Raw genomic sequence first — 12949 nt, 5'->3', positions numbered from 1 at the left:
GGGAGCTTTTGTTTACCTTCAGGGAGAACACTCTGGCAGATTCGAATAGTTTCTTTTTTAACATCTTCTTTGTACACAGTCTCTGGTACCCCGTAAAGTTTCAGATTCCAGCGTCTAGAGTAGCGTTCAGATTCAACAAGTCGTTCCTTTAGCTGGAGGATAGTGCTATTTTCGATCACATCAACTCTTTGTTTAATGTCTTTAATCTGATCATAGGCGAAGTCTACTGATTTCTTAAGACCCTCAATTTTTATTGTGTTCGCACTGATCAGTTTTTCTAAGTCGTCAAAATGGGTGTTAATCAGATTTGACAGAACTCCAATAACATCTTGGTCACAGCCACATTCGTATCTCATCTGCGACTGTGCTGACGGCAAAGCGGCACAATGTGGAGAGACACTTTACTACGTCTCACAAAACTCCACACTAACTACCCATGGGGACGCGCACTCCCCACGGGGGCGCACACTATGGGCAGAACAAGCCCAGAGCTAAACGCAGCTTTGGGTAAACAACAGGCTTTTTTCACGACCCCAGTGAAAAAGTCACACAACGCAACCGAGATTTATTTAAAAATATGGAAGCTTTTTTTTCTTTAACATTACATGATTGATAACTTTATGAAACATGGTGCAATATATATTATTTATGTTTTGTTAAAAATGTTTGTCAATGGATAGTGAAAATGGGACACTTTTCCTATGAGATGTAGTGATGTAAGTGTCATCTGGAAATTTAACAATTACTAAGATTAGTAAAGTTAAAGTGCTGAATACTGATATCTGTTTCCCTCCTTGCTCATTGTTAATAATTATTTTGAGAAATCATTAATGTGATCATTGTCTTGCAACGTGATCAGTGTCTTGCAACGTGATCAGTGTGTTCACATAGATGATTATTATTTATCATTATTAATAATGTATAACTAAAGGCAAACTGAGAAAATTTGTTATTTCAGAAGAGCGTCTCAAACTAGTAGCCCTTCGTATGACTCAGTGCCCATAAAGTAGCTCTCAGGTTAAAAAAGGTTGGTGACCCCTGCTTTAGAGGTCCATACAGTGTGTCAGATGAATGTGTATGTTGAAATAGAGATGCACTCACTAACTGGGTACCTCCTATGCATAAAAGCACTGTAACATGTCTTCACTCTGCAAATATAGTTGACCTAAAACATGACAAATTCACTATATTAGTTCAGGGTACTAGGTAAGAGTTAGATAAATCAATCAAAATACTGTTGATCTAGTACTGCAGACATGTTAGACACTGAGAGGCCAACTGGGTAAGGCCAACTACCAATGTATTATTTCAAAACATTCACATGCATGTGGGGTTATTAAAACATAACAAAACAAAACAGTATCTTCTAATTTAAGATGTATGCAAAGAGCTCAACAATTGCTGTTTTGCCATGTGCGTTCAGCTTTTGGCATAAACTGAAATTTTAGAAACGAATGTGAGAAGCGTTTTGGTCTCTACAGTTTTGTCATTTAGGCCCCTTCTGTTGGGATTGCTGTATTCTTGTATGTGAGCCCTGTTTGCAGCATCAGTGTCTGATCAAATGTGTCTCTCCACAGATCTGTGTGAGACAAAGGCCAGCTCTGCTCCGGACGTCCAGACCTCCTGCACACGTCCTCACATCAGGAGCTAAGTCCTCACACACTCTTGCACACACAGACATACACATTTACACAAATACACACACACATACTCACATAGCTGCTCCTGCTTTGCCCCTCTGTGCTGCTTGTGCTATGCCCCTCCCTACCACCCCCGTCATGCCCACCACTGCTCCCCCGGCCATGTCCCTTCCCGCAGCTCCGACTATGCCCCTCACAGTGCTCACAGTGGTCCATGGGACCACTCAGGGAGTTTGTGTGTTTGCTCAGACTCGTGAAAAATTAGAGGGAACATTGGTTATGAAGTAGCTACAATTGAGAAAAAAATCACCTCGAATGTTACATTTGCCTATTGATATTCAATCTAAAGAGAAATAAAAGGCTGCGACGATGACATCTTGACTTTTTGTCATAACCAGTGAGGCGTAAGGACCAAAGGTGCAAGACTCACGACATTTAACAATGTCTTTATTCACACTAAGTGATCACAGAAGTAATAGTTCATAAATCAGAGTTCATAGTCCAATAAATCATAGTTCATAGTCCATAGAAGCTGGGGAGCGTAGGTGCGGGTCCGTGAGCGTGGAGTAGAGGTAAGATCGGGCCTAAAAAATCCAGCCCGACCCGACCCGACCCAGGCCCGCGGGTATTAAAGCCCGACCCAGCCCGAGCCCGACCAATTAACTTGATTTGCAGGCCCGAGTCCGAAGCAAACCCAAAATTTCATATTTTATTTGTGAGGATAAATAAAAAAAATAAAGAACCAAACAAAGTTAAACATGCAGTAAAAATAAGCCTAGTAATAAAAAACCTTCGCCACTAAAGGTACGTTCACACCGGTGCGTCAGGTGCGTCGCGTTCACATGTAAAGTCAATGGTGAATGGTCTTGACCACGCTGTGTTTAACACGCGCGTCCACCATTGGTTTTACATGTGAACGCGACGCACCTGACGCACCGGTGTGAACGTACCTTAACTACTGAAAATGGTCTAAGGTCCTGACAGCAAAAGTCCACGCACTTGTCTGTGATGGCCTGCTTAGCGCGAAGAGGTGCGGTCTTTGGGACAAATGATAATATAGATGTTTGACGATCATCACTTTTGCCAGTACAGCTGTTTAAATGCCTGCTCAGCGTCGAGGTGCCAGTCTTTTTGCTCTCGTATGAAAGCAAAGCACCACATTGACTACATTCAGCGAAGCCAACGCACGTTTCTGTAGCATTTTCAACAATCATTTGAAGCATTTCCACACCTCACTCTTGCCGGTGCGTGTTTGCCTTTTCAGTTCCCCTGTCTTTAGTTTATCCTTTACTTCTTGCTGCTCCATATCAGCGATACCAGGTCAAAATAGATGCGGACTTGCGGAGGGGAAGAGGGGGCGTTCACGTGCGCAGAGTATGCTCTGGCTCTGCGACTCCTGTTTAGTAGTTAAATAGCAATTACCTTACAGCGCCTTCTCTGTTTTATCCAAATTATTATTTTTTTTATAACAAGTATTCCTAAGTTTAGTATCCACACATTGTTTTAGTATACATTTTTATAAACATATATTTATTTTTAAAAAGTCAGGTAGAGAGAAGCCCGAGCCCGACCCGACCCGAACGTAATGATTGACATTTTAGGCCCGACCTGGCCCGAAATTCGGGTCGGGTCGGGCTTAAGATCTTACCTCTAGCGTGGAGAAACATAAGTACACGACGAGACAGGGAGAACACAAGACCATACCAGGACAGAGGTGCAGGGGCTGGGTTCTATTAAAGTGTAAGTGCAATTTAAAGTGCATATAGTGATTGGTGTAAGGTGCTGAGTGGGTTAAGTTTGTAACAAATGGGCTGTTTGTTACAAAGCACTATCCAATGAAAAATCTAGTCATTTTTCCTATCCCCCACCTCTATTAAATGTTTATGCCTTATGGATGTTGCAGTGTTATTTGAAACACTGCAATAACCTCCATTTTAAAGCCAACAGTTTTTTTCTGATACAAAAAAAGCCAAAATACTAAACGTGCCCTGTCTCTGGATGACCCCATGTTAAATATGTACGACTGTATTCTGTCTCTGTGTTTATCAGTTAATTTACCAATTATCAAGAGACATGCTAAGGGCACTTTTAAGGATGTCTGATGATGTTTGTCTCATGAACTTCACAAGTTAAAAAAGGTTCTCTAGTTTTTCATGACATAGAACTAGGAAAAATATATCGAACTCTTGCAAACAGTGCTGTGCTTTGTTGTGCACTATTGTGAAAACAGTTGTTTTTCCTAACTTTTACATAAACCAGTCTGATCTGGAATGAAATATGTCCCAGAGGCACTCCTCCCATGTCCTCATTTTGCCTTTTCTCTCATCTGGTTTTCATTGAATCTTCACAGTTATATATTTCAATGACGTAGAACATTCTATTTTATGTAACTTTTGTCTGTTCTGCTCACTTCTGGGGTGTATCTAGGATAAGGAGCACAGAGGTATAGGTGAGTAGACCTTATAAAACTGCGCGATAAAAGTGGAGAGTTAAGTTCAGTTAAGTTCACTGGGACACCATAACAAGTGCATGAACAAATACTAGCTTATGTTCTGAGTGTAATTACTTCACATTTGTTTTACGGAGACAATTTCAGTGGTAGCGATGGATGTGGTAATGTAGTTTATTTTCACTGTTCAGTTATAACCCTTTTGAGTACAAACAAATGGCTGGATTCAGTGAAGCTGAGACTGTAGTTTTGGGCTCTGTTGTCTCATTTGCTCTAGTTATAAGTGGTAACAAGCTATGCACAGAGGAGGAAAAGCTGAGTTTAAAAGTTTTTTGTGTGTAAATATAAGAAGCTGCTGGAGGGATGGTCTGATAGACATTTGACTGAGCATTTGTGGGGTCCAAATCAATCAATCACTAAAATGAGATTTAGGAACTTGTTATAATGTAAAAAAAAAAAGTGGATTTCAGTTTTTTTCATTTGCTGATTTGACTGAAAATAAGTCACAGCTTTCCCTTTGTTTTATATGCCCAAGAGCTTCACCATTCCCTTTTATCAGATAGTTGACAAAAAGAAATTATGTTCAAGTTGATAATCAATACAGTAGCCTAATCATTACAGTGTGTTGTCATTGAGCTTGCAATATGTTATATCGCAGGAACATAATATCTTATGTTCAAAATTTGTATTAATAGTAATAAATAATAATAATAAATAATTAAACCTAATTAACCCTTATAATATACCCAATAGGCCTATATAATAGTGTAGCCTGGTATAATCATATACTATAATGTATTACATAATATTAAGATATATATTATTTTATGAAATAATCATATGATTTTCATTAAAAAAATATAATAATAGTAATGAATTCCATATATTTTGATAAATAACACCACAGTGCCCTTGGCTTGTAATAAAAAACATAAGCAGAGACAAGGCGAGGGTTGTCCCATTTCCTAGTACTGTGCTTTCAGAACTTTCCCTTGGCCCTCATTTAGAAGGTGTAGGGTGGAGGGTGTAGGCTAAAGGGGAAGGGGTACAAAAGAGAACTGGGATTGAGTCTAGGTACTAGGGACTAAATGGTGAACAATGTGGTTCAGTTTGACTGGTTAATTAGTTTAGTTATTATTAGTAGTTATTGATTTTATTATATGGCCATACCTCCTTGTCAAAGCCTTATCTTGTCAGATCTCAGAAGCTAAGCAAGGCAGGATTTGGTTAGTATTTGAATAGAAGACCACTGAGAGGTCCAGATGTCACAGCGGGAGCAAATAGGAGAAACTGTCATTGTGTCCTGAGGCAAGACACTTCACCCATAGTAATGTGATGTGTGTGTGAGAAATATTTTTCTTACTTTCTTATTATTTTTCTCCAGACCAACTCCCCTATTTTTCACCCAGTGAGCAATGGTGAAAACTCAAGGAACTCACACCTCTCTGCATTCTGACTAATTCCAGACAGAATGTAAAATTTAAAAAAATGTCAGCGCCCCTACACACATACACACAAAAATAATATGTGGGAACGACGCCAAACAAGATGTGCACGCAGAATCATGAAATCTGACACAGAAGCAGATCATGACTAGACAAGTAAAAAATAACACCGTCCCTTCAACCAGGACAGGGGTCAGCCATATTACACTAAGATTTGCTAAGCATGACTCATATTTTCTTTTAAAACATCATATCTTTACAGACTCCTCCTAGGGTGTTCACCACAACAGGCTCAAATTAGGTACACGTTATCTCAAGGGGTGGGGCATCAAAAATGATCCATATTTTTTGCCACAAAGCTGCAAAAATTGCCCAGAATTTTGGAAATTAAATTTTTTTACAAATTGCTCCCGTTTGTACAAACAAACTCTGATTTCAGTGAAATTTCAATCAGTTCTTTAACTTCCTGTGCTAAAGCTATTTAATGTGGACAAAAATGAATGCACCATGTTAGTGCCCCCTTGATGGTAAATTTAATATGTGGAGAAAAAAAGTTAGTTTTTCAGAATTTTCTGAAAGTTTGCACAATGATCACTGATCACAAAGTCAAAGACACCCATGCCATATTTTTACAGCATAGCCATGACAGAATTTCTATGTTATTCTAATGATAACATTACCAAATCGCACAAAATTACACTGATTTCACTCTAACTTTAATAGTAGGTGGACGCTCCGACTGTGAATTGATTGATATTTTAAAAATGGGTGTAATAAAACCCCTTTGCACTTTGCATGGAGTGGTAAAATGTTCTTTGTTGTAACATACAAACTTTGGTACACATATTTGTGACATGCTTTCAAACAAAAAAATGCAATGGCGCACACACCCCATCTCACATTGTGTTGCCATGTCAACAAGATTAAAATCTGTCCTTGTCAATGGGAACGTGATGCATCATGGTAACAGGACCAAAAAAATATGCTGTGACCACACCCCCTTACAAACAGAAGTTCGCAATCTTGGATTTTTTATTTGTTTTTAAACACATTAAAAGGCAGGGTTAGGGTTAGGTTACGGGTTAGGATTAGGGTTGGGTTAGGGTAGGGTTAGTAGTTCAGGATACATTAGGGGTTAGGGTAGTGTTATTTTAGGAGTTAGTTTCTTAGGGTAGGGTTAAGGTTAAGGTTGAGGTCAGGGCCGCATTTAGTGTTAGGCTCTGGGGTAGCATTAGGGGTTAGATATAGAAATAGGCTAGCTATGAAGCGTGGCTTAGATGCAGGTAGAACGCAGCGTAGGACAAGGGCCTCTTGCAACTGTATTTATTTGTATTCCTATAGGTTCAGGATGGTGCAGCGTGTCGCAGTGATCGGGGCTGGTCCCTCTGGTCTGACCAGTGTGAAGGAGTGCCTTGATGAGGGCCTGGAACCAACCTGCTTCGAGAGCAGTGATGACATGGGTGGACTCTGGAAGTTCAAGGCAAGTGGAGAATGTGTTACATGGTCTTCTCCAATGTGCATCCTGGTGATGTTATTTATCGTGTTCATCTGCAGGAGGTTTCAGAGCCAAACAGGGCCAGTATCTACCGCTCTCTTACCATAAATATCTCCAAAGAAATGATGTGCTTTAGTGACTTTCCAATCCCTGCTGACTACCCAAACTACATGCACCACTCAAAAATCCTACATTATTTAAGGATGTATGCTGAACATTTTAAAGTACTACAGCATGTTCGATTCCAGGTGAGTTTTACATTTGACACGCGTAATAAACAAACAAAGCTGTTAATGTTGTATAATGTTATAATGATGCATTTTTTATATGTCACAGACCTCTGTGAAAAGTGTAAAACAGAGACCTGACTTCACCAGAACTGGACAATGGGAAGTTATCACGGAGACCAAAGATGGCCAAGAGGAGAGACATGTTTTTGATGCAGTAATTTGTTGCTCTGGTCACTACACATATCCCAATCTCCCGCTAAAAGACTTTCCAGGTAATGCTTACGGCAGCCGCATATAGACCTGCAGTCTGTCACATTTAAATGATATAGATTGATATTTAAAAAGATGGTTATGTAATAACTGATCATTTTTTTAATGATATTTTTACCCCAAAAATGAAAATATATTTTTCCACTACAGTCTATCCAGAAGTGTTTTGGTAAACACTGCATTATTATAATGAATAAAAAGTGGTTATTCTCTTTCTAAACAGGAATTGAGACATTTGAGGGAAAGTACTTCCACAGCTGGGACTACAAAGGCCCTGAAGGCATGGAAGGAAAGAGAGTGGTGGTGATTGGCATTGGGAACTCTGGAGGAGACATTGCAGTGGAGTCCAGCAGATTTGCAGAGCAGGTTAGGTGTATCCTCAATCAAAGCAATTCATTTTACTGGGAAATGATCAGCCCTTTCTCTTGCTCCCCTCAGGTGTACATGAGCACTCGGCGAGGTGCCTGGGTCATTCGGCAGGTGTCAGACAACGGACTCCCAGTCGACATGAAATACAACACCCGATTTGTCCACATTCTCTTCCAGCTTCTACCAATGAGTGTCTTGAACTGGATTGGAGAGGGCAAACTCAATGCCATGTATGACCACACCATGTACGCTCTGAAACCCAAGCATCGGTAAGTGGACTGAATATTTGAATAGAGCTGCAATTCATGATTTTTAGTAGTCAACTATTATCATACATTACTGATTATTGGATGGCTGTCTTATATTTAATACAGTTTTAACCAACCAATTTCAATCAATTTTTAACATAAAAATATGCTATTTAAGAGCCCTTAATATTGAAAAATATCATATTTAAGAGGCTACTTTTATTATATTCACAAAATGCATATACATTTTTATTTAATTATTGTTTGCGTATCTTGCTTCTAGGCTGTTCAGTCAGATTCCTGTGATAAATGATGACCTGCCCCTGAAAATCCTGTCTGGCTCTGTCATCATTAAACCAAATGTCAAAGAAATCTGTGGATCCAATGTCATATTTACTGATGGCTCTGTTGTTGAAAAGGTACTTACAAATCGACACAAACTGCAGCATCAGACAATAAAATACTCAAGTGATTCTGTAGAATGTTCAGAGTCGCACACTGTCTGAACTCTATAATATAAAACTGAATTATGGAAATACGATAAATCACAAAAATAAATAGAATTAATCAAGTATTAATATAAAAACTATGTATTAATAAACACAAATACCATATATATACTTCATAGATTCAATATACACAACAGGTGTGAAGTATATTATTTTAATGTTTTACTTATCTTATTATACAGGGAGAGCCCAATGAGAACACTCAGGCTCTCCTTTTCTTAGCCGCTCTGTTTAAAATACAGAAAAATGCATACAAAAAATAAATAAGTGCATAAGTTGATAAAAAAAATAATAATAATAACGACAGGTGCTGGTGTGAGTATAAATATTACCAGATTATTAAATTGCTTCTGTGGCACCAAACCAGTTTTCCATTTTTGGGAAGCAAAATAACCAAACGCTTTTTTCCCCTATTTCAGTTCTGGTGGGGGTCGGTTTTTAGAAGTAGACAATCATGAGATGTTGTATTAAGTGTATTAGTTCCTATATCAAAGTTCAACAAGCAAGTGAGATATTGCAGCCGTCTATAAAGTAGTCGCTTATGAATACATTTTATACAGAGTTGTTCTCTCCAGACTGATAGCGATGGCCAACCTACTTTTTCAGAGAATGTACATTGACAAGTTTTAAATTAATCACCTTTTATGAAAAGAAGGGCAGAGTCAAACAGTGTATCTAAGGGTTCAAAGTAGAGGCTGAAGTTTGCATGTACATTATGTCTCCATAATCTAATACAGAAAGAATGATTGCTTGAACAATTTCATTTCTGTAATTTAATGGAATACAAAGATTTGTTTTTATAATAAAATGATAACTGATTTCACATTATGAGATATGTATTTTAGAATCAGTTTTTACTGTGTTTGAGTAAAAGTCATAGAAGTAAATAATGTTTTTATTTTTTTACAGGTTGACATAATTGTTTTTGCTACAGGCTACAACTATGACTTCCCATATTTGCCCAAAAAAGTTATGTACAGAACTGGCCATCGCGTTGGCCTGTACAAACATGTGTTTCCCCCGACCCTTGAGCACCCGACTTTGGCTGTGGTTGGATTCATCCACGCCCTGGGAGCCATTATGCCCCAGGCAGAAATGCAGGCACGCTGGGTTACACGGGTGTTTAAAGGTAGGCTTCCAACTAATAATAAATAAGTGTCTATCATCTAACTGCTTTGGCTTATGGTTTTACAGGCCTTAAAAAGCTTCCTCCAACCCCAGCAATGGTAAAGGCTGTGGAGAAAGACACTAAGGACATTGAAAATAAGTGAGATCTGCTTGTTTAATTGATATTGCATTGCTACACAAAGAGAATAACTGTCAATCAATAAATGCCACTGAGAAAACCTGTCAGGAACAACAGGTGAGCATAGAGCCTAGAGACCTTTCTCCAGATCTTGAGCTAGGTAATGGTCACTGGTAGCCTGTAGCCAATTTCCCACAGGAATTTTAGGAATCTAACTCATGACCTCCAGTTTGTCATATAGAAAAGAGCAGCTTCACAGGACATATAAAACCCGAAATGTTATTTACTGATGGAGTGAAAAAGGATGTAACATATGAGAAAGACAAAGCGGTGGACAGTAAGACTAGAAGATTGAGGATAGATCAAAATGAACTTGTAGCTTAGATCACTGCTAATGTGTCAGACATCTTAGGCTAATTTAAATCTATCAGTCCCAGCTCCTTTTAATTTCATTTTTTTTTTAAATAAATAATTCTCTCCACAGCTACGTAGTGTCCAAGCTGACCCCATTGCAAGTGGATTTCGTTTCCTACATGGATGATCTCGCCGGGGAGATTGGAGTGAGGCCAAGTCTACTGTGGCTCTTCTTCACAGACTATTCCCTGTTTAAGAAGGTCCTGTGGGGTCCTGTCACTGCCTATCAGTACCGCCTCGTAGGACCCGGGAAGTGGGATGGAGCACGCAGGGCAATCTTCACCCAGTTTGATCGCATGTACCAAGCTCTCAAGACAAGACAGGTCCAGTGTGCTAACTAAATACAAGGACTTATCCAGTACTATCATGTAATTTCTAACCTTACATTATTTATTTATTTATTCAGGTTGAAGAAGAGTCAGACGTATCCTACTTTGGGAGACTGATGAAGCTGACTATGGCTGTGATGGCTGGTGGAGCTGCTGTGTATTACGTTCATAATCGCAATCCAGACACCATGCCCAGCCTGATTTCAAAGATCCGCTCAATAACTTTCTGAAACAATTGCCCGAGAAAGTGAAAGTTATTATTGTTTGCCTTATTTGTTTTATAGGCTGTGATTTGCATGGATAGAATGTTGATTATGTTGTACGCAAGACTGTAAAATCATGACCAATCTTTTATTATATTACCATACATTTTAACATACTCTACGCTATATGTTGCTCATGTGGGAAGTTATGAGTGTGACCCCACTTTATTTATCACATGATAAAAAGATTCCTAACACAAGCATTTATTTCAGATGAATAAATAATTTTCCAATATTGCAGTCATTTATGTGAGCGCTTTCAGTTCCTATACCCAAATTAACATTTATAGGCTAAACGTCTTTGAAGACCTGACCCACTGACAAGAGAAAGCTCTGGAGACCCCCTGGCATCACAGGCGCCCGAGGCTGGAAGCACTGCTGTAGACAGCATCCTCCTCTCCGTCCCTCTTAAACATCTTTGTACTATGATAATAGGCCTATTGCATTTCTGGTAGACGGCTGGCCTTCTGTCTGTCTCCATGAAATTGCCGCTTTTCTCAGAATGTCCCAAAGTATTGCATTCATTTTTATCAGCATGGGGACCAGGCCAAGTTAGATTTGTGGAGTCCTACCCGCCACAGTAAGAATGCATAGGCCTATTTCAGGCTGCAGTATTTAGAAATGGATGAAAAAAAGCTTCCAATAGTCTAGCTGTGTGAATACACCTTAATACAAAATGCTTGACATTTCTGTGTTAAAAATGTAAAATTTCCATTTTAAATTTAATGTTACGTTTTAATTTGAACTGATTTTGTGGTACAAATGGACTTCCAGATTTTTTTTTTTATGTGTACTTCACCTGGTTTGCCACTAGATGTTTCCCTCGAGCAACAAACTTTCACAGGAAGAAATATTGAAACATAAAACGGAAAAGTACAGAGCCCCGCAGATGACAGAAAGGAGAAGAGTAATATTTACAAAATAAAAAATATATTATCTTGAGGGAACGAGATATTTATTGTGAGGGAACGAGATATTTTCTTGAGGGAACGACTTAAGACATGCGCAGTTTGCGTGCAACATGTGCAGGATCAGGAGGAGCACTTCGGAGAGCACAGATCCACGGAGAGTTCTGTTAAGTTAAGGTAATAATGAATAAATCACAAAACTGCAGTGCATGTTTAGTTTAAAGTAGTGATGGTGAGATGAAGCCCCATGAAGCATCAATACTTTCAGTCAACTGTGCCGGCACATGTACGATACTTCATAAGGATTCATTTACTCTATGGCGCCATCAAGAGGTCAATAAAATGTACTGCAATGTAGCGCGTGCGCGGAAAACAGCCGCTCACAGGGCACAGATGAGGCGTACACAAGAATGCCACTGCTAACTTATATAAATACACATATACATGGACTCTGGATACACATTTTTCTGTCTCTCCCAGTATTGAAGGATCCTCCAGCCCTTGGAGTCATAATACGACAAGTATTTGACTCCATCATGTAGCGTTGGACCTCAATATTTGCGTCTGCTCTCACGTTTTATGTTTGTGTCTGCCTGACACTGTCATCCAGGCGACACCACAGGTTGTTACCTGCGCTACAGGTTGTTACTCGCGGCAAAATCCGAACCACTTTCTGAACCAGTCACGTGGTACGGCTGGTTCGCGAGGCTTCGAACGTCACCACACACCTGACCAATACGAGCGTCGATACCTTTAGTCTTCCTGGATTACTCGACACACGCTTCACCTTTAGTCTTCCGGGATTACTCCACACACGCTTCGAAGCCTCGACAGGGAGGACACATCACTAGTTTAAAGCTAATGTTACGTGAATCACACGGAGCTAGCTGCTAAGTTAGCAAGAACGTCTCCCCAACACTTTAACAAGAAATAAATGGCAGGCTATCGGTAAACCATGGAAAGCTTGAATATGGTTGCTTACATGGACCCTTTGTCCACGTATGTTGAGAGTAGAGATTTTAGCAGTGGTTAATCAATGTTGTTAAACTTTCAGGTTTATTAGCAGCCATGCTAATCACGTGTTAATACAGTAGCCATAGACTATACACAGTCAATTTATGAATCTTTATACAG

At 39.3% G+C, this 12949-nt stretch overlaps 1 protein-coding gene across 1 annotated transcript; it reads left to right on the top strand.

Moving 5' to 3' along the window:
- The first annotated feature begins 4028 nt into the window (after positions 1-4028).
- On the top strand, positions 4029-11108 carry LOC117394062 (flavin-containing monooxygenase 5-like). The gene is made up of 11 exons (XM_033992081.2): positions 4029-4089; positions 6876-7014; positions 7089-7277; positions 7366-7531; positions 7753-7895; positions 7968-8167; positions 8430-8565; positions 9565-9784; positions 9850-9922; positions 10386-10638; positions 10722-11108. The coding sequence occupies exons 2-11, from the start codon at positions 6883-6885 to the stop codon at positions 10872-10874; spliced, it is 1665 nt and encodes a 554-aa protein (XP_033847972.1). The 5' UTR covers positions 4029-4089; positions 6876-6882; the 3' UTR covers positions 10875-11108.
- Positions 11109-12949: the final 1841 nt, after the last annotated feature.

Source organism: Periophthalmus magnuspinnatus, chromosome 4 (genome assembly GCF_009829125.3).
Source record: "Periophthalmus magnuspinnatus isolate fPerMag1 chromosome 4, fPerMag1.2.pri, whole genome shotgun sequence".
Lineage (NCBI taxonomy): Eukaryota > Metazoa > Chordata > Actinopteri > Gobiiformes > Gobiidae > Periophthalmus > Periophthalmus magnuspinnatus.
Note: the sequence above shows the minus strand (reverse complement) of the source record. Positions and strands in the feature narration are given on the sequence as shown.

Bases quoted from the DNA above. Each gene is read 5' to 3' on its own strand.
- LOC117394062 (XM_033992081.2), top strand. From the start codon at position 6,883: ATGGTGCAGCGTGTCGCAGTGATCGGGGCTGGTCCCTCTGGTCTGACC. The intron at 8,168-8,429 runs GTAAGTGGACTG...TCTTGCTTCTAG, and splicing joins GCTCTGAAACCCAAGCATCG to GCTGTTCAGTCAGATTCCTG. The intron at 9,785-9,849 runs GTAGGCTTCCAA...ATGGTTTTACAG, and splicing joins GGTTACACGGGTGTTTAAAG to GCCTTAAAAAGCTTCCTCCA.